Here is a 20,650-nt window from a genome sequence, read left to right on the forward strand (position 1 = left end):
CAGGGCTGGCTGTCTTGTATTTTTATTTGCTAAATCTACCATCTTAGGCAAGAAGAAATTGGAAAAATTACCGTAGATAACTTAATTTGCCATACAGGGTGTTACATCATGTTAAAGAAATAGTTAAGTATTTTATGTTTGCACACATAATTTCTAAAGTGGTGTTAGCATGAAATTTAGAAAGCATATTTGGTTAGGAATAGACACAGGTAAAACAACACGACGTGCTCATGTAACAAGAAAGTCATATTTGGATTTATATCAGGTTTGCTTCCTTTAAAACTGCAGTTGTTAAACGTAATGACTTGTTCTCTTTAAAATTAAAATCTACAGAAGAATCATTCCTTCCAGTTCACATTCTGAGAACATTAGTTTCTTTTTGATAAATACTCAGATAATGCATTGAGTCACTGAGCGTGGAACAGCAGTATAAACACTAAAACGAAAGAATAATGGTATTTGGCACATGGATCATGAACTTAATAGGCAGCGGTGCTAGTAATTTTTGTGGTTTGTGCGTTAAAACGTTTTATCCTTTCTTTTTTTCGGGGATCGCTTGCACCTGGTTAATGTCACAGTCAGTATAAAGAAAGAGGTAGGGAAGCTGAAGAAAGTAGATGGAAATATTGCTTGAGAGCTAAGCGATGCGGACAGAAGCAAGTGACCCACGTAGAGACCAAGCCTGTGGCCCTACCTCCGTCGACACCGTTGATCTCCCCACAGTTCCCGGGGGGCCGGTGTGACACGGCAGACAGCAGCTCCAGCCGGCCGACGGCTCGTTCCAGCCTCTCCACCAGGGCCTGCATCTCCTCCATTCTAGAAGAACACAGGAAGGAACGGAGGCCATGTGAGCGGGCAGGGTCAGCAAGCCGACACCGTCAAATTTAACAGAGGCAAGAAGGAAAATAAAGATTGCTGGAAAGGGCTTTAATTACCTAGAGAATATTTCTACATGTCAGGAAAATATGTGAAATGCAAAAGAACATAAAACTTGGAACAAAACCCCCCACAAATTTTATTGAGTTTGTTTTTGTTCAATCTAATGACTTTTACAAGCCCCATATGCAATACACAAACATCTACTCTCTTTATATCATTATCAGGTGTTTCCTTGGGTTCTCCTCTGAGCTATGATACAATCTATGTCTAGCACTTACTTAAAAGCCCAGGAATACATATCTTACAATTAATATTGTCAACTCTTTTTATTTTTATTTATAGATTTTTTTTTAGAGAGAAAAGAAGGGAGAGAGCAATAGAAACATCCATCTGAGTGAGAAACATTGATTGGCTGCCTCCTGCACGCCCCCTACTGGGGACTGAGCCAGCAATCCAGGCATGTGCCTTGACCATTGAGCCACACTGGCCGGGCCCAACTCTTTTTATTTTGTTCATTCTCACCTGAGGATATTTTTTCCATTTATTTTTTTAGAGGAAGTGGAAGGGAGGGAGGGAGGGAGAGAGCAATATTGATGTCAGAGACACACATTGATCGGTTGCCTCCCATATGCGCCCCATCCGGTGCCAGGAATCGAACCTGCAACCCAATTAGGTGACCTTGACTGGGAATCAAACCTGAGACCCTTCCATCTGTAGGCCGACATTAACCACTGGACACACCAGCCAGGGCTAATATTTCCAACTCTTATTGCTAAATGGTGGGAGCATATTTTAATCATTTCCAATAATTCTTTCTCTTAAAGTATAATTCTTCAAGGGACACTAAACCACTGATAACACTTGTTTACATAATTGCCCTACACCAAACAGCCCAGCGCAGGAGAGCTATGAGTCCGAACGGCATCGCTTAGGAGGCGGACAGAGGCCGTCACCTCCAGAGCCAAAGGTCTTCTCCTTACTATCAGTTTGTTTCAGTGCTCTCCTGCTAAGTTATTTTAAGTTGCAATTATTCTGAATGGTGGGGATTTTAATTTAAAATATTAAAGGTGGTTATTTCCCTTGGATGTTGGTTATTTTAGACAGATTTCAGTTTTAGGTGGGGTGGTTTTTGGAGACAGCGGTCTTCAGTTACCCAAACCTCTTGGCTGATATAAACAGGCTTTGAAGCTGCCTAAGGAATAGGGGGTGAAAGTGAGGCATCTATCCATCCTTCCAGCTTCCAAACAGATCTTAGACAGCTACCCTGAGGGTACACAAGATGCGTACCTTCAAACCACTGGCTCTGGAATGGAATGTTATTTAGGTGACCCCTGAGGTATGGAACCCAAGCTCGTCTGAGCAGACTCGTGAGATCAGCTGGTAGGTACCGTGACTCCAACCCTTGGCAACAATCAGGCTGCTCCCCAGAGTAAGGTACACAGGCCTCGTCACAGTCTGTGCTCCTTGCTGTTAGGAACTTTCCAAGCATCATTCTGAGCCACAGAGGACAGCCACGTGCCCACATCAGCGGCAACGCGGCCCGGAGCGCGGGGAGACCGCTTGGCTCTGACACGGCGACTATTTTCTCTCTCTGCTGGGAACCGGCTAAGGCGCTTCTCTGTTGTATGATGTAGTCTGTTAGTTTTGAACTTAAATGTAACGACGCCTTGCCGCTGCCTTTACTAAAAAGCAAGGTTATACTGATGAAAACACATGGACAGCTTGGTGATTCTGCATCGAAATGTCAGCTGGTCATCAGATACGGATGCGGAAAGCTCACTGTCTATTGTGGAAAGTCATCTCTTCTAAAACTGCCAGCAGCTACTCTTTCAAAATATGGGGCAGTGTTCTCTGCACGGCTGAAATCAGCATCTAATCCCAAGGGGATTCAAAATTAGAAGTTTCTCATCTATTCTTTTCCTCTTAACGTCAGAGCTTTTGCTTCCATCGCAAGTGAAGAGAGAGAGAAAAAAAAGAAGAAAATTAATTGAATCCATTACGTAAGCTTGTGAGGGAACTGGGTATCCTGTAGGTGGAGGAAGGCCATTTGAGAGAGGATAAAAGCCCCTCTAATCTTTTAATAGTTGCCCATCTGTTCACAGTTATCTATGTTTCTTGTTACTCAACTTGCCAAACGTTGTTACCACCGTCGACCAAGCCCAGCCCGGAAAAAAAGTGTGTGCTTTCTATCCCCCACCAGAAAAGCACCAAGCGCCTCCAGCAGCCGAAGAGTTGTTTGAGGAAGGCCTGTTACATTTCACACGGAGTGCTGCCCCGGCTGTGGCTGAATCAGCCTCCCAGACAAGACCCACACCGCACACTATCTAAGAGTGCTTCATATGTTGAAAGACAACAGCAGTTAGCCCATACACGGCAGGGCCGGGCGGACTGGTGTGGAATGCAGGCCAAACGGGAGTCAGATGTCACTTCATGTCAAGTCACCATGAACTGAAGTCTTGCCACCGCCTCATCAGAGGTCAAAACACAGTTCACGCACAGAAGCTGGAGAGATGCCTCCAGGTTTAAAAGTTTAGAACAGTTTCTAGGAGAAATGGGAGAACAAATAAAAGAAAGAATATGCCAGGATATCAAATATATACATGTTAGTATTCCCAGGGAAAATAACAGGGTCCAAGGTGACGGTGCCCTCTTTTTCCAACACACACACACACACACACACACGCACACACGTCTCCCCACATGCACTTTTAGCTGCCAGCCTGGCTCTCAAGAATGAAGAAAGAGCAGAGCCGCAGATTACCCAGATTCTTCCCGAACAATTCCATTCGCCTTGGCTTTTCAGAATGGGTCTAGCCGGGTTTTGCGAAGGAGGTGGGAGGCAGGAATCAAGAATTACATTGAAGAGATGCATAGGGCAGTCGAAGCAAATGCAGACAGCTAGACCAGGCGAGGGAATGAGTCAGGGTCAGGTGGGCAGAGTGATGTGGATCAGGAAGCCAGTGGAGAAGGGAAGAATGGCAACTTGGTGGACATAAGATGTTCTAAGACTCAGATGAGATGCAAAGAGAAGCCAGATACCCAGCAGGAGAATCAAGAGACTGGGTTCCGTGCTGCCGCTCAGATTTTCTGCTCAAGTAGAAGCCCACCCTGAGCTGAGGTCCCCTGTAACCGACATGTTATAGAGGATAAACAGCAATATTTGACTAGTGTCAGGATGGGTGAAAAGAAAAAGGTGGAGGAATATAAAATTTCACAACTTTCTCTTTTTAATCTTTTAGGAAATGATACTTAAGGTTAATCTTAATTCTTTTTTTTTTTTTAATATTCTCTTTCGAGTTGCTCTATAATGGGAGCATCTTATCCTTGTTTGTCGTTTTTTCTTATTTGCATTTCCCCCTCACTATCCCTTTTTTACAGTTTAATTTTTATTTTTATCAAAGCCAAACAGAGATGTAGAGTTAACAGTTCTACAACACTTAGGACAAAACAGGACAGTCCCCCAAAACTCCCTTCTCTTCTTTGTCCTGAGAGTCAACCATTTGCAATTATTTTAGCTGTTTACTTTAGTAATTGCCTCCTTATCTCTAAATAATATGTACATGGCTCTAGGTCTTGTTTGTTTTCTTCACTTCCAGGCATTATCCATTGAGTTCCCACCAAAAAGAAGGTTTCCCTTTTTCTTGCTCCATCTCCCCATCAGCACACACACACACACACACACACACACACACACACACACACACGCCTATTTCTTTTCATCCCATCCTCCCAACAGTCTTATATCCCAGTTTTTGTGTGACCAAGGATCAGTGCTTACACAAGAATGACTAGTCACAGTTGAATCATGACGTGCACTAAGATGATTTTTCATTTTTTGCACAACTTGTTTTCCTAAAGCCATTTTTTCAACTTCTTGGTTTCCTGTTTTTAAAAATGATTTTTCTTTATTGATTTTAGAGAGAGGAAGGGAGAGGGAGAGAGAGACAGAAATATTGATGAGTGAGAACATCGACTGGCCGTCTCCTGCATGGCCCTCACTGGGTATTTGGCCCACAATCTGGGCATGTGCCCTGACTGGGAATTGAACTGGCAACCTCTTGGTGCAGGGGTCGATGCTCACTGAGCTATAGTTTCACAGTTTTCTACACACTTAAATATTAATCGTCTCCAAACTCTTCCCTCCATTGCGAGAGTCCCATTTCAGTGGGACCAAACATATCTGGAATTCTTAGCTTTCTTCTGAGAGCTATGTCTTCTGGAGAATTACTCCAACTGCATGATTGTCCCATAGACCTGCTGCACATCTGCAACCTGGGATCTGCCTTCCCCTTTTCCGAAGGTGAACAGAGAAATAAATCATCATTCTAGGGATTTCTCTCCCTGCCCCCTTATGCACTATTACCAGTTTTCTGGACTCTATATTCTCTTTTTTCTGGGTGTACTTCCTTAATTGGAAAGAGCACTGTCTCCTGAATAAACGTACATGAAAGGTCATGTACGTTTGAGATCTTGCAAGCCTGAAAATATCTTTATTTTGCTCTCATACTTGATTGGTGGTCTGGCTGAGCATAGAATTCCAGGCTGGAAATTTTCCTCTGAATTTTAAAGGCATTGCTCCAGTGTCTTCTAGCTCCCTAGGTTGCTGCAGAGAAGTCGAAGCCACTGTGATTCTTCGTCCTTTGGATGTAACCTGTTTTCCTCTCTGGAGTTTTTGGGATCTTCTCTTTGTACCCAGTGTTTGGAACTTTCATGATGACATGCTTTGTTGTTGATTAAATATTCTCCCTATAAATGATTTTCAAGAGGTGTAGAAAAGTAGGAAAATGGGCATTGCATATTGTATGTCTTTGGGAGAGTTTATAAACCAAAGTTTTGGTTTTTGTGTATGTGTGATTTTTTTTTAAATAAAATATTTGCGTTTGAAATATCTAAACAATTTAAACATTTCTCACAGAAATTTCATACATTTACAAAAATTTCATATACTTTAACAAGAATATAGCCAATAAGTATTCTCAGAGGTGTCTTGGAATAATAAAGTGGGCTGAAAACCTTATCCCAGGAGAAAAGATAGCTAGCTATTATAATTTAAAAACATTTTTTGCTTCATTGGTCATTTTATAGAACCCCCCCTCAAAGTACAGATACTTGGTTCCTAACACTGCCCAATGTTGTGTTTAATGGCCAATGTTATACCAATGTACCATGACTACGCTTAAAGCACTAAGAGAGAGAGAGCACATTTCTATCCTTCTCATAGCAGTTTCCAGAAAAGGAGAGTCCCCCACACCTTCAAACATTGTATAGGATCTCAGTTGTTCTGCCCATTTTTAACTAGGGTGGTACAGAGGTTTTGGAATCACTAGCTGGGAGACTTTGGGGAGAGAGCCTAAGTTTGCTTTGTTTTAGTTACTACCTACACATAGAGATGCTAGAAGTATGGTCTGAAGACATAGGTCTGGCACATGGTCAGTGATAAACCTGCTAGCTACTGTTACGAAGACATCCATCTTTCTTGCTTTTCTTCGGAATAGTTACATCTACGGACCGCTACATCAAGTCTCTGTGGACTTGAAACATTCCAGCAACCATCTAGAAGATCTGGCCCTGGAAAATGACTCGCTGAAAATCTTAGGTCAGTATCCTCATTATTATTATTTTCAACATTTCATTTCTCTACAATAGGTTTCCTCAAACCTATGTGTAATGGTTACTATAAAATAAAAATTTTGCTATGTAATTAGATGATTTTTAGTCACATATTTTCCCCCTAAACATTTTTTATAATGACTCTTTGGCTTTTGAGTAGTCCTCTGAGAAGGACACAAGCATAACCTCTATGGAATCATTTTTGGAAAATAACACTCCTTCATCCCTCATATTTTTCACCCAAACCATCGTATGCTCAGTGATAAGGGGTCTAACTAAGGCCCTAACTGCTCAGCCTAACCAGTTATAAAAAGCAGCTTTCATAGTGGCTTTGAAAATCGACACCCCATGGCCCAGAATAAATGGTGATAATCCCAGAATAACAGCCTGTGTGTCTGTGTAACATTCTTGGTGTCTATAAGACATGCTGCCCAATTAAAACACTACCTCATGCTATCCTTTCTGCTAGCACATGTACACCTTGCCTCCCACAGAGATTAGTCTGAGCTTTTCATGGGCTGATGCTCTTTGTAACTCCCACCGAGCCTGCATGCTGCCATGTGCATGGAGAAGTCTATAAATACTTTCTGATTGACTAATTAATTGGCTACCACTCACTACCGTTCCCTCGCCTGCCCACATCCTGACATAATCTCAGATCAGGGGGAAGGCCAGATTTTCATAGGAGAAATTTCCATGTAAAAGAAGATCTGAGATTAGTTTTTCCCATTTGAAACCCCAGTGGCTTCCTCATGTGATTTAAAAGTGCACACCTGCTCCCTCTAATGTGGGCCCGAGGCTTTTCCATGGCTCCTTCTTTTTTCAAAATTTTAAAAACAACATGTTGCCCAAAGAGGTTTGTAAATTCCTCAGAGCAAGTAAGGCAGGAGGGTACTTTGGTAACTTTTTCATGTTAAGAAAAGGGCTGAACCTTCCAGGTGCCTGGTTGCTAGTTCAAAGCTCTCCTTGTTAGGCCAAAGGAGCAGGAATAATTGCGGTGAGAGTTTCTCTTCTGATTCGGTAAAGGAGACCCAGGCCCAGTGGATTCCAAAGATCATGAGCTGAAGATGAACTGGAAAATAGACTTGAGGCGACAGGAAATTGAAGACTTTCAAACCTTTTCTCCTGGTGAGGCTGGGCAGTTAGCTGATAGGTGAGCTCTCCGCAAACAATAAAGTCACAATAGGTGACTTTCTGTATTGCTTACCCAATTTTAAAAATGCTTGTTAATCTACCATCAAACTAGACTGTCCTAGATTATTAAATTCTCTTCACCATAACTACATTAATTACCTTCTTCTTTTCTCAGGAAGCTACAAATCACTGAGGGGAAGTGATCTTTTGATTCACAATTACTAATTGGAGTAATAGTATGCATAGAAAAACAAACCATGGTATTTATTCATTCATTCTGTGACTGGCTCACTGAATAGACTTGTTTCATTCATTCGGCTAGTCCCTACGATCTGCTAAGCACAGTGCTCATATCTAGAAAATCAGGAGTGATTAAATACATTTCCTGCCCAGCTGTAGTGGGAGGGGGCTGGAAGCAGAACCCGCTCAGTCAAGCCAAGGAGTTGTTTCACTAAGAGGTACATTCATGTTGCCAAGGTGCCCGCCTTCATATCTTTCGCTTACTCTCCCACGGAGCATTTCTGGAGCCAGCTTCTCACCAAACAGAAAAAAAAAAAAAGCCACTATTTTCAGACATTCCAGGAGTCACTGAATGTTGAAACAATGTGATCAGAATATAAGAGATCTGAGGATTACACAGGAAAAGAACACTATACATTTTTCACAAAACCGGAGCAAACATATATGAGATCTTGATCCACCAACTAATTCCTCTAAAGCCTCTAATAATGTCCCACTGCAGAAAAAAAGGCAAACTTCTCAGCTGGATTTTCAAAAGGACCTCACCCCAGCTCTCTCTACCTCACCAGGCTCCTGAGATCCAGCCTCGGAGACGCCCCGCCCCCTCCCACGGATGCCTGCCAATCTCCTCTGCGCCGCAGTCCTGTGGTTTGCACCGCCTCAGGGTCCTTCTGGGCAGCGCTGCACCCATTTTCCAAACCCCCGCTTCTCTGAGAGGTCACCCAGGGTGCCACAAATCAGCGGTAACTTCCCTTGAGCTATTAACTTCCTGTCATCGTCATCAAATCCAGAAAGGGGTGGGGAACCTTTTTTCTGCCAGGGGCCATTTGGATATTTATAACACATCATTCTCGGGCCACACAAAATTATCAACTTCAAAATTAGCCTGCTATATTTGATCAGGAGAATTTGGTGAGGCTGCGATGTTAGCTGGTATTGATTTCTTGGGCCTTATCTGGCCCACAGGCTGGATGCTCCCCACCCCTGAAGGTAAAATAAACAACCACAGATAGAAATTACCTCCCCATTCCATTTGCCTTCTGCACTCTGGTGGTCCACACCTTAGAACCACCCCGATCAGTCTTGTAACATAAATATTTCTCCTTGAGGCTGAAATCTCTGACGATGTGAGGCTAGGGCTTATAACTTGAAGTAGTGGGCAAAGCATTTTTTGGCATCAAAGAACTTTGAGACCCTGCCCCTTAATTGACAACCCACGTGACTGAGTAGGTTACTTAACCTGTCTCATTCTCAGCTTCTCACTTCCAAAACACGAACTCATGCCTTCTTCATTCACTTGACCTAAGGAAATCAGATGCGGATGCTTGAGCTGTGTTCTGTGTTGGCTGCTGGGACTACACAGGTGGAGGAGACACAGAGCCGGTCCTCAAGGCACCACCGTCTCCTTGAAGAGAGGACAGTGTGGCTGTTGGGGACAGGCCAGCACTCTAGGACACCAGGCTGCAGGGCACTGGGTACTTTCAGCAGGAAGGAGCCCGGTGGAACTGAGACCCTGGGTAAATCTGTCTACCTTGAAGGCTGGCTCTGTGCCTTGACTTGGGGTGGTGGGACCCGGTAAGGACAGAACCATAAAATCATAGATGCTGAAGGCTGAGAGGGACCAGGACAGACCCCTATTCCACTCCCCTATCCTGAAGTGGGAAATCCTTTTGCTAAATGTGAGGTAAGGACTGTTCACGAAAAAGCAGCTCCCTCCTCAAACCCCACCACGACCCTTTCTAGGCTCCAGTGATGTTGGAGAAGCTTTTCCTGTGTCCCCAGACTACTCTTCTGCTGTTGTTTAGGACACCGAGGAGGTAGAGGTCACAGGGGTGCTTCTGGAGTTCTCTAAGGGCCACATCCTGGTACTGAAAAAAGAAGAGCCAAGGGGCCCACGATGTTCAGTTGGAGCATCATCCTGTACACTGAAAGGTTGTGGGTTCGATTCCCAGTCAGGGCACATACCTAGGTGTGGGCTGGATCTCCGGTTGGGCGCATTTAGGAGGCAACTGATCAATGTTTCTCCTTCACATGGATGATTCTCTCTCTCTCCCTTCCCCTCTCATTAAAAATCAGTGAAAATGTCTTCGAGTGAGGATTCAAATTTTAAAAAGCCACAGAGACTTGGCTGGCTAGGCTACCACAGCCTGGGCAGGGTTTTAATGGACCTTTTGTCCCTCCATAAATAAATGTATCACTCTCCTTGTATCCAGAATATATAAGGAACTCTTAAACTCAATAATAAGAAGATAAACACTCCAATTTAAAAATGGGCAAATTGCCCTGGCCAGTTTGGCTCAGCCCTGTTGGCTAAGCGGTTAAGCGTCAGTCTGTGGACCAGAGAGACACGGGTTTGGTTCCTGCTAGGGGCACGTACCACACAAAAAAATAAAATATAATAAAAAATAAAAATGGGCAAATTATTTGTATAGACATTTTCCCAAGGGAGATATGCAAATAGTCAAAAGTACACATAAAGATACTCAACACAAATAGTCATTAGTGAAAGTGAAATACAAATCAAAACCATAAAATATCACTTCACACCCAGTAGGATGGCTACAACCAAACAGACAGATAATAACAAGTGCCAGTGAGGCTAAAGGCAAATTGGGACCTTTCTATATTGCTAGTAGGAATGGTGTGTCTGCTGTGGAAAACAGTTTGGACGTTTCTTTAAAAGTTAAGCGTATATTTGCCATATGACCCAGTCATTCCACCTGTAGTTATCTACTCAAGAGACACACAAACATATGTTCACACACACAATAACTTATATACAAATGTTTATAGCAGCATCATTTATAATAGCAAAAAAAAAAAAAAAAAAGCAACAACCTAAATTTCCATCAGTCGATAAATAGATAAAAATGTGGTATGTCCATTCAATGGAATATTACTTGCCAATGAAGAGGAATGAAGTAGTGGTACATGCTACAACATAAATGAACCTCCCAAACACTATGCTATGTGAAAGAGTCAGAGCCAGAAGACCATGTTTCCTATAATTACATTTATATGAATATCTAGAAAAAGCAGATTTGTAGAGACAGAAAATAAATTAGTGGTTGCCTAGGGCTTGGGACAGGAATGGGAAGTGACTGTAAATGGGCACAAAGTTTCTATCTGAAGTGATGGAAATGATTTAAAATAGAATTGTGGTGGTAGTTGCACAATGCTGTATATATATGAATAATTACTAAATTGTGCATGTAAAATGGGTGAATATTATGGTATGCAAAATTGTAGCTCAATAAAGCACTTAAAATCAAATAAAAAATAAGTACTGCTCCTTTTTATAAAGGTACAGTTGTAAACCTATTAAATATGAGTAACTTGATGCTCTCATCTCCCAGCAAAGTGATAGGTGGTAATTAAACTTAGCCACAGACTGCTCTGTGAGGCCACACTCCTCTCTCCTGGAACCAGTCATAGGGGCCAAGATAGGGAACGGAACAGAACAGCAGTTCTCACCACTCCCTTCTCTCCTGTGCATCAGAACCAGTGGGGAGAAGCTGGGCCTCCTACATTCAGGTCTTGGGCCCCACTCTCAGGAGTACGCATTCAGTGGTCCTGGGTATTGCCAAGAATCTGCATTTTTAATAAGTGCATGTCTCAGTAAGAGGCCCCACACTCCAAGATGCCCTGTAATAGAATAGTGCACAGGAATGCTGTGGGGGCATGTGGGAATGAAAGGGTCAAGAAATGGGGTACTCACCCTGACTGGCTTGGCTCAGTGGTTAGAGCATCGGCCTGCGGACCAGAGAGTCCTGGGTTCAGTTGCCACTAAGAGCACATGCTTCAGTTGCAGTTTGTCCCTGGCCCCGGTTAGGGTCGTGTGGGTGGCAACCAGTCTATGTGTCTCTCACATCGATGTTTCTCTCTCTCTCTCTTCCCTCCTCTCTCCCTCCAGCTCTATCTGAAAATTAATGCAAAAATATCCTTGGGTGAGGATTTAAAAAAAAGGAAGGAAGAAAGAAAGAAAGAAATGAGATACTACTCAACTGAGCCCTAGGAATTAGGGAGGCTATTAAAGTTTGATTAGGAACTAAATTAAATCAAAGGATGAGGAGGTGTTATTCAGAGGAAAAGTAAGTAAAGATGTTCCTGAGCCTATGGCCAGTTTGTGCAAAGACATGGAGACAGTACAACTACAAAATATTTCTTTGAGCATTGGCTATGTGCCAGGAACTATCAAAGAAAGCAAAAGAAAGAGGGGATTGATGGGTAGTTAGAGAGAGTGGTTGATAAAGCTGGAAAGGGGCCTGGGGAATTTCAATCACGATGATGGTGGATTGACGATTTGAGAGATGTATAAAATAAGTAGAATCTGAGAAATGACTAAATGGGATTAGGAGGGAAATGGAGAAGGTAGGATGCCTTCGACATCTTGCTCTGTGGTAGGGTAGTGCCACAAAAACAGGGATGGGGGATGGAGGTGGCCAATGAAGAGAAGCAGCTCTGTGTTAGACCTGAGAGTTTCAAGTGCCTACGGTGATACTGAGATGATGCTTGGCAGCCGCAGACAGAACCCGAAGCTCAGGGACTGGAATGGAATTATAAGCATTGCCCACCTAGTAATAATAACCACTCCAGGATTCTCTGGAAGATTACAGGACACTCTGTGAACTATAAAGTGATGCCTAAGTGTTGTCATTTATCTGTGGATGCTCCGCGGCACTCATCATCAGTGCTCAATCTGTGAACTATTACTGCATGTGTTACCACTCTCCTGTCCCCATCACGATGACCATAACACCTCACACGCCCCTCTTCCAACACCACTGCTCCAGGCTACAGAAACTCTGCTGACTGAACATAAAGGAGAGAGCATTTCACAGGGTCAGCTGTTCCTCGCAGCACAACTAGAAGTATTTTATGTTATTAAACCTTGTCATTTCAGTGTTAAGGATGCCATGTCTCTCTGGACTTTAAGGTAAGATGGTTTGTGGCAATTCTTCCTAATCGCAACCTTCTGGCACTCATTTTAAGATTTATATACAATTGACTAATAGATTCAACAACTCTCTTAGAAGAAAAACCGTAAGGATCAGTTCTTAAGTGCTGGGCCTGATATGTGCATGGACATGGTCAACAAGTGTGACTTGATCATTTGACTTAAAGTAGCCAGGTGACGGGTTGCGCCCGGGCGCTCCTCCGACCCCTTTGTGCTTCTCCATGTCTCCAGCCTCTGGGTCTACTTTCAGACTTTACCCTGACTTACTACCCGTAACAAAATCAGTCTTCAAACAGAGCTGTGAGCCACCAAAAGACTAGAGGTTATTTCATTTTATGTTTTCCCCTTTAGACCTGGGAGCCCAAAGGAAAGGGGGCACAGATAAAGGGGAAATGGAAAGAATAGAATGGTGGGATGTGGGGAAAATGAAGGGGGAAAGGGAACAGGGGAGCTATGGAAAGGAGGAGGGAGCTACCTGTGACGTCATGAAGGGATGAGCCCACTGTAACCTGTCTCGATGTTGTGTTCAAAATGCAAAAAGCAAATCTCCGACTCTGAAAGACAAACAATAGCAGGTGAACTGAGGAGAGCAACCAGAACTTGGAAAAGGGATCCATTTAGGAGTGCGTTTCTGAGTTTCTCTTTTCTCTCCAGACTTAGCCCAAAGGTCGAAACTGTGCAGGGATGCAGGCAAGAAAAACTCCCAGAGACCCTCCTCTTTTGGGCCAGAGGACCTGGAAAGGAGGCCCCTGCAAATTGAAGAATGTGAGAAAAAGACCACATTTTCTCTTTTTCCCATTTTTCTCTCCCTTGAGTGGCCACAGTCACAGAATGGTGTGGCAGAAGCAGCTAAAAGTTTCTCCAAAAGAAACCTGGTCTTATTGCCAAAGAGCTGGGGAAAGGGGCCCTTGTGGCTCAAAGCATGTGGGAGAAACCCTGTTATTTTCTCCTCTCACTTTTCCCTCACGGCTTTGCCTTGAGGGTGACTCTAGTCTATACTGCAGCACCGTGAGCAACTCAAATTTCAAGAGAAACCAATGTTTCTGGCAGAAGACCAGAAAAAAAGGCTCTTAGGGGAGATAAGTGTGTTGAGAGGAATCCCAGAGAGGATGGAGCTGAAGAAGGGGATCCCTTGATTGTGTGCATGAGGGAGTACAGGCCCCGGTCTCTCCCCTGGGCTGTGCAGATCCAAAGGCTTTGAGAACTGAACTATGACATTAGCCACTGTTCAAGTCCCAGCCTAAGCCCTAAATTGTGCTTCCATGGGACTCAAAACAGCACAGCAAAAACTTCGAAAAATGAACCGATATTGGAACCATTGCCCACAAAATGCAAGACAGAACTGGAGGGTTGACTGCCTGATAAGACTGAAAAAAAAAAAAAAAAAAGAATATTTTAAAAGGATTCAGTCTCACAACATAATACTCAAAGTATCAAGAATTCAATCCCAAAATGTTTGACACGCAAGGGGTTGGGAAATGCCATCAATGCTCAAGAGAAAAGATAACCAACAACTCCAAGATGACGTAGGTGTTGAAACGATCAGATAACTATGTTCCGGGAGATAAAGGTAAACACTCTTGAAATGCATGGAGAGGCAGAAGTTCTCAGAAGAGACACAAAACTTCTAAACAGAAAACAAGTGAAAATTTTAGAATAAAAAATACAATAACAATAAAAACCACACTGGATGATCTCAGTGGCAGAACAGAGATGACAAGGCAAGTGTCAGTGAACTTGATGATACAGATATCATCTCATCTGAAGAACAAAGAGGAAAAAATATCGAACAACAACAAAATATGAATGGAGCCTAAGAAGCTTGTGGGACAATATTAAAAGGTTTAACATTTGTGTCATTGGAATCCCAGGTGAGGACAAAGAGATTTAGGTAGAAAACATAGTTGAAAAAATAATGGCTCAAAACGTCCCAAACTTGGTGAAGGCTACACATTTACAGATCAATGATAGTGCTGTCTATCTGGTCATTATACACAAATTTGCATACACACATAATACCTTACAGTGAATGTATCCAAAGGGGAGAACAAGAAAGATGAATAGCCCTGACCGGTTTGGCTCAGCAGTTAGAGCGTCGGCCTGCGGTCCAGAGAGACCCAGGTTCGGTTCCCACTAAGGGCGCGTACCTCGGTTGCAGTTTGTCCCCAGCCCTGGTTGGTCGTGCAGGTGGCACTCAATGTGTCCCTTTCACGTCGATGTTTCTCTCTCTTTCTCTCTCTCTTTCTTCCTCTCTCTCCCTCCCACTCATTCTGAACAAAAAATGTCCTCAGGTGAAGGGGGAAAAAAAAAGATGAATAAAGTGAAACTATAACTGCCTAAAAATAAATAAAGTGTGATGGGCTATTGTCTCCTTTTGAGAGGTGTCCCAAGTACCAAGGCCTTTACTTCTAAATGTCTTCCCTAAATCTAGTAGAACAAGGAATCATTAGAACTGTGTCAATCGATAAATTGGTTCATATGCCAACACTAAACTTGCAGAAAGTATTTACCACATTACAGACCCTTGATTTTTGGTCAGAAAACAGAGGCAGAATGAGTTAGCAAGAGATTTTAAAATTTGTATTTGTATATAACTTAAAAGATTTTGTAAAACTCTTGCACATTTTTAGATAGACATATAAAAACTTTCACCAAAATATGAATAGTTGTGAAGAATGTAACTTGCAGCACTCTGTAAAATTGACATATAAAAGTAAAACTATTTTATCATTCACTAAAACATGTCCATTGGAATTCATCACCATTTATTTTAAAAGAATACAGAAATAGGCTGCTCTTTGAAAGTATAAATTTTACATAATTAAATCTTCTCCTTAAACTTATATTTCCATTCTTCTTTCCCTACAGAAGTTTATCTTACTTTTATGTATTTTATGCTTGAATGTCTTTTATTCATTACCCCATCAATACTTTTTTCTGGACTTAAATTTAAGTCCAGTGGCAAAAAATGTTCTTCTGATTGTTACCATTGTAACTATTATTATAATGCAACTTATCAAAGTAGTACAAATATTATAAATGTTGACAAATAATTACTAAATGTAAATACAAAATAAATTTTTATTGGAAACCCCTCTCTTTTGAGCATTTTTATTTTTCAATTATTTCATGTCTACGTGGATGAGTATTCACATCACTAGAATGACTCAAGACTGAAAACCAATTACATTCTCAATTTTTGTTTTTATCAATGAAAATGCTAGGGAACTATTCACAGAAATGAGGAGATAGGAATGGAGGAGAATTTGTAACAGAAATGTCATTTAATTATTTGAACTCCTTCCGAGTTATATACTAAACAAAATGTCAAAAATTATTTAATCATCAGTGAAAGGAAATGTTGGAGACGTGAAAGTTAGTGAGTCCCTATCTAGTCATCCATCTGGGTTATCTCAGTCACTCGTGGGCTTTGCCTGGGCAATTCACAACTCTGTGCACATAAACGTAAACTTGCAGGGAACTTAAAGTGAATCCAGTACTTACAGTCTATGGGGATGCTAATAAATTCTGTAATATGGAGTTCAATGGACTTCCCTCTCAAACTATGAAGAAGCCAGTGTTACATCTATTAAGCAGATTCATTTCAGCATTGCTATCAGTGTACCTCTTTGATTGTAGACTTTTCTGGCTCTCTCATTTTTTAATGTTTAATGTGTTCTTTTGTAAAAAGTATTTGTATGAGAGTCATGTTTCATCCTCTTTTAAATTTTTCCTTTAACATGAGTTTACAATTTCATTAGATTACCTTTGTTGTTGTTTTTGAATCAGACTTAGAAAACCTATGATTTGTAATGTTCAGAAATTAGAATCATTGACTTTCTCACCTTAAAACTGATATTTTGGAATGTCCCCTTTTTTGCCCTCCCTGTTCCCTAGATTTTTACATCCTTGGACAATTCAATCTAAGAAGATGGGTTAGAGATAAGCCTTTTCGTAAAATGGACTAATAAAGCAGGTTAGAGATGGGTCTTTCTTATGTCAAGTGAGAGAAGGTGATTATAGAATAGAAGGTGGGAAACATCTGTGTACATGTACCTTTGGAAGTCTCTGCATGTAGGTCAGGGACACAGTTTGAAGAATGCTCTGAAGGATATGGAGGAAAAATGAAAATTCAAATTTTAAAAATGTTGTCCAAATACTTTTGAACCTACATTGCGCCGCTGAAAATAGCTAGCCACAGCTTCTAGCATGCTAGAAGATAATGCCAGGAAAAAACTGTCTGTGTTTAGCCTAATGCCAAACAACCAACTGGATGGACTTCTCCATCAACCTACTAACTGGGCCAGATATTTCAGCTCCCTGCCATTTAAGAGAGGTGAGCAGAAGTACCGGACAGTATTCATTCGATGAAAAGACCACCCTTATATCACATTAGTCCCTTACCTACACACTCCGGGCAACACAGAGGCTTCTAAACTCTGATTCCCTAAAATGAACACCCCCAAGTACATGTCAGACTATAATCAGACTGAAATATGCATTCACCACTGAGAAGTTTATTTTACCTGGGTTTGGAAAATACAATTGGCCAGCTTTCTTAATGTGGTCTAATTTGACTGCTTCTTGTTGCCTTAGAGTAAAACAATCAATTTATCTCATAAGAATCCAGTGAGTCTTCTCTTGATAAAACGAAATAGAAGAATCCAGTGATTCTCCTCTCGATAAAACTAAACGACAACCACCTAAGCAGATCCTTCAAGATCTATGTTCACAGCTTAGGTTGTCTTCTCTTCTATATTACACCAGATCCTTTGCCGGTATTTGTCTTTGTATCCCGTGTGATTGTCACTATGCTGGGCATATAACAGTCATTCGACATGGGTGAATGAATAAATTATCAACGGATCCCAGGGTTTCTCTGGATTTCAATGTGGACTGATGTGAAAAGTAATAAAGGTTATTTTCTCATAAAACTGGGCACTAGTATAGACCCAGGACAATCACTGTTGTCTGTGTGCTACACGGTCTGTCTTTGGTGTCTCCAGCATCTCGCTTCTCCAGGGACCACTCTCCTCTTGAATACTGCCATTTAGGCCACCCCACTTCTACTTTCGGTCTCCCAGAACCCTCCGGCTCTTTATCACCTTTTTCTATCAAAACGAGAATAATTTTAGATCAGATGTTTATATTGTTGCATGGCCCGTAAGTTCTGAGAAACTGGGGCTAACAGGTAGAGGTACATTTTTAAGAATTAAGGAGTGCTGTGCCTTCTCCACTTGGCTGTATGGTTAATGAAAAAAACCAGGTGTGTTAAATGTCTAATTAACCAATCAGGGCAGATGAAGATACCATCCATAATAATTGAAAGTTCTTCTGGTTTTAGACCACTTTCTAGTCTGTCCCTAGCTATGTAGTGCTGTATATTGAAAGGGAAATGACCCAACTGCTAAAAGAAGCCTTTTTTTTTTTTTTTTTAGTGGAAAATGGCTCTACTAAACAGAAAGACAAAATAAGGTGGAATTCCTCTGGATATAAAAACTCAGGCAACAAAAGGACAAATGCTGTATAATTCCACTTATATGAGGTACCTGGCAGAGGCAACTCATAGAGACGAAAAGCAGAATGGTGGTTTCCATGGGCTGAGGGGCGGGGACAATGGGGAGTTAATGTTTCAGGGGGACACAGTTTCCGTTAGGGCTGATGAAAAAGTTCTGGAGATGGATGGTGCTGATTTTGCACGACTTTGTGAATGCACTTAACGCCACTGAACTGTACAATTTAAAATGGTTGAAATGGTAAATTTTATGTTACGTATATTTTACCACAATAGAAATAAACTTTAAAAAATCCTTATAACAGCCTGTTCTGACCTTAGGGTGCTTCCTCTCTTCCTAAGGAAAGTGGAAATATCTCGAAGAAACTGGAGATCACAGCCTAAATCACGGCAGACCCAGAAAGTATCCAAGGCTAAAATGCCAGATTTCCAACTGGCTTGTTACCAGAATAACCAAACTAATCATGTTGGAAACATTGGAGTACCCAGCAGGATACCATACAAGGAAAACATTAGTGAAGTTTAAAAACCACTTGTGTACCTAGCTTAACGTAATGTTCCTTTGATTTAATAAAGTCGTCCTCCGTCCCATCCTAAACCCAGGTGATACAAGGAGATGAAGACACTCATACGCGATTGGGTTAAGTGGTCCTGTTGTGAAATTCAGTTGTAGAGTTTTAGATTAGCACTTTTTCATACTTCTCAGGACATGAGAAAATAGATATTGCAATTAGGCTCTCAGCTCTAGTCACTTTGTCTTGGTTTGGAGGAGTCAGCTGGTAGATACTATTAATCTATAAGTCGGAAGAAGAATAAACATTTTTTTTTTTTTTTTGTCATTAAAATACACGGCACAGCCCTGGCCAGTTTGGCTCAGCAGTTAGAGTGTCTGCAGGCCAGAGAGTCCCGGGTTCAGTTCCCGCTAAGGGCACGTACCTTGGTTGCAGTTTGTCTCCAGCCCTGGTTGGAGTCCTGTGGGTGGCAGCCAGTTGATGTGTCTCTCTCACATCAATGTCTCTCTCTCTCTCTCTCTCTCTCTCCCCTCCCCCCTTCCACTCTGTCTTAAGATAAATGCAAAAAAAAATTGTCCTTGGGTAAGAATAAAAAAAATTTTTTAATTAAAAAAAATAAAATACACGGTACATTCACATAGAAAACCTCTTGCAGACGTGTGCTGAGACACATGAAAAAAAAGTTTTCAAATCACACTCCCCATAATAGCAAAACCTGGGATCCAACCCAAACACCCATCAGTAAGAAAATGGGTAAGTAAGTGAATTATGGAATATTTGACAATAAATACTATATAGCTATATGCAACAATAAGGATAATTCTTAAAAATATAATGTTCAGCCCTGGCTGGTTTGGCTAAGCAGTTAGAGCGTTGGCCTGTGGACCAGAGAGTCTTGGGTTCGGTTCCTGCTAAGGGCATGTACCTTGGTTTCAGTTTGTACTGACACCAGTTGGGGTCGTGTGGGTGGCAACCACTCGATGTGTCTCTCTCGCATCAATGTCTCTCTCTCTCTCTCTCTTCCCCCCTCTCTCCCTCCTGCTCTATCTAAAGATAAATGCAAAAATGTTCTCGGATGAGGATAAAAAAAAATATATATAATGTTCAGTTTTTAAAAGTGAGAATATTATACATACCCTTCTTATAAATAAAAAACCAGCAAACCTAAACAACATATTGTCTAGGAATACAAACATATGTCATAAAACTGTTTTACAATAAGAGGATGATTAACACAGAATTCAGAGTTGGGAGGGACATGGGGAATGGCAAAGAAGCACCCAAAGAAAGATGCAACCGCATAGGTAACAATCTACTTCTTTTTTTTTTCTAGCCTTCTGTTTATTTTCTTTAACAGTCTTTTTGAGAGATAACTTACATAAAATACAATTCACCCATTTGAAGTGTACAATTCAATGATATGTACAACCACCACCACAGTCAATTTTAGAACACTTTCATCAGCTCAGAAAGAAACCCTGTACCCTTTACTATCACCCTCTCTAACCCCAACCTCCATTCCCTAAGCAACTACTAATCGGCTTTCTGTTTCTATAGATTTCCCTGTTTTTAATATTTTTATATGAACAGAATTATACAATATGTGGTCTTGTGTGACCAGCTTCTTTCATTTGAATAATGTTTTCAAGGTTCATGCACATAATAGTATGCATCAGTAGCTCATTCCTTTTTATGGCAAAATAATATCCCATTGTATGGTTATACCACATTTCATTTATCAATTCATCAGTTGAGGAACATTTGGGTTGTTTCCACCTTTTGGCTATTATGACTAGTGCTGGT

General features: G+C 41.5%; 1 protein-coding gene across 2 annotated transcripts in view; it reads right to left on the reverse strand.

Annotated features, from left to right (window-relative positions):
- Positions 1-20,650, reverse strand: part of CAP2 (cyclase associated actin cytoskeleton regulatory protein 2) — a 145,623-nt gene that overhangs the window by 110,398 nt on the left and 14,575 nt on the right. For both annotated transcript variants that reach the window (XM_036255980.1, XM_036255979.1), the window contains exon 2: positions 695-816. In XM_036255980.1, the coding sequence (XP_036111873.1) occupies positions 695-815 (121 nt within the window). In that variant the 5' untranslated portion in view covers position 816. The remainder of the gene's footprint in view (positions 1-694; positions 817-20,650) is intronic.

Source organism: Molossus molossus, unplaced genomic scaffold (assembly GCF_014108415.1).
Source record: "Molossus molossus isolate mMolMol1 unplaced genomic scaffold, mMolMol1.p scaffold_m16_p_12, whole genome shotgun sequence".
Taxonomy (NCBI): Eukaryota; Metazoa; Chordata; class Mammalia; order Chiroptera; family Molossidae; genus Molossus; species Molossus molossus.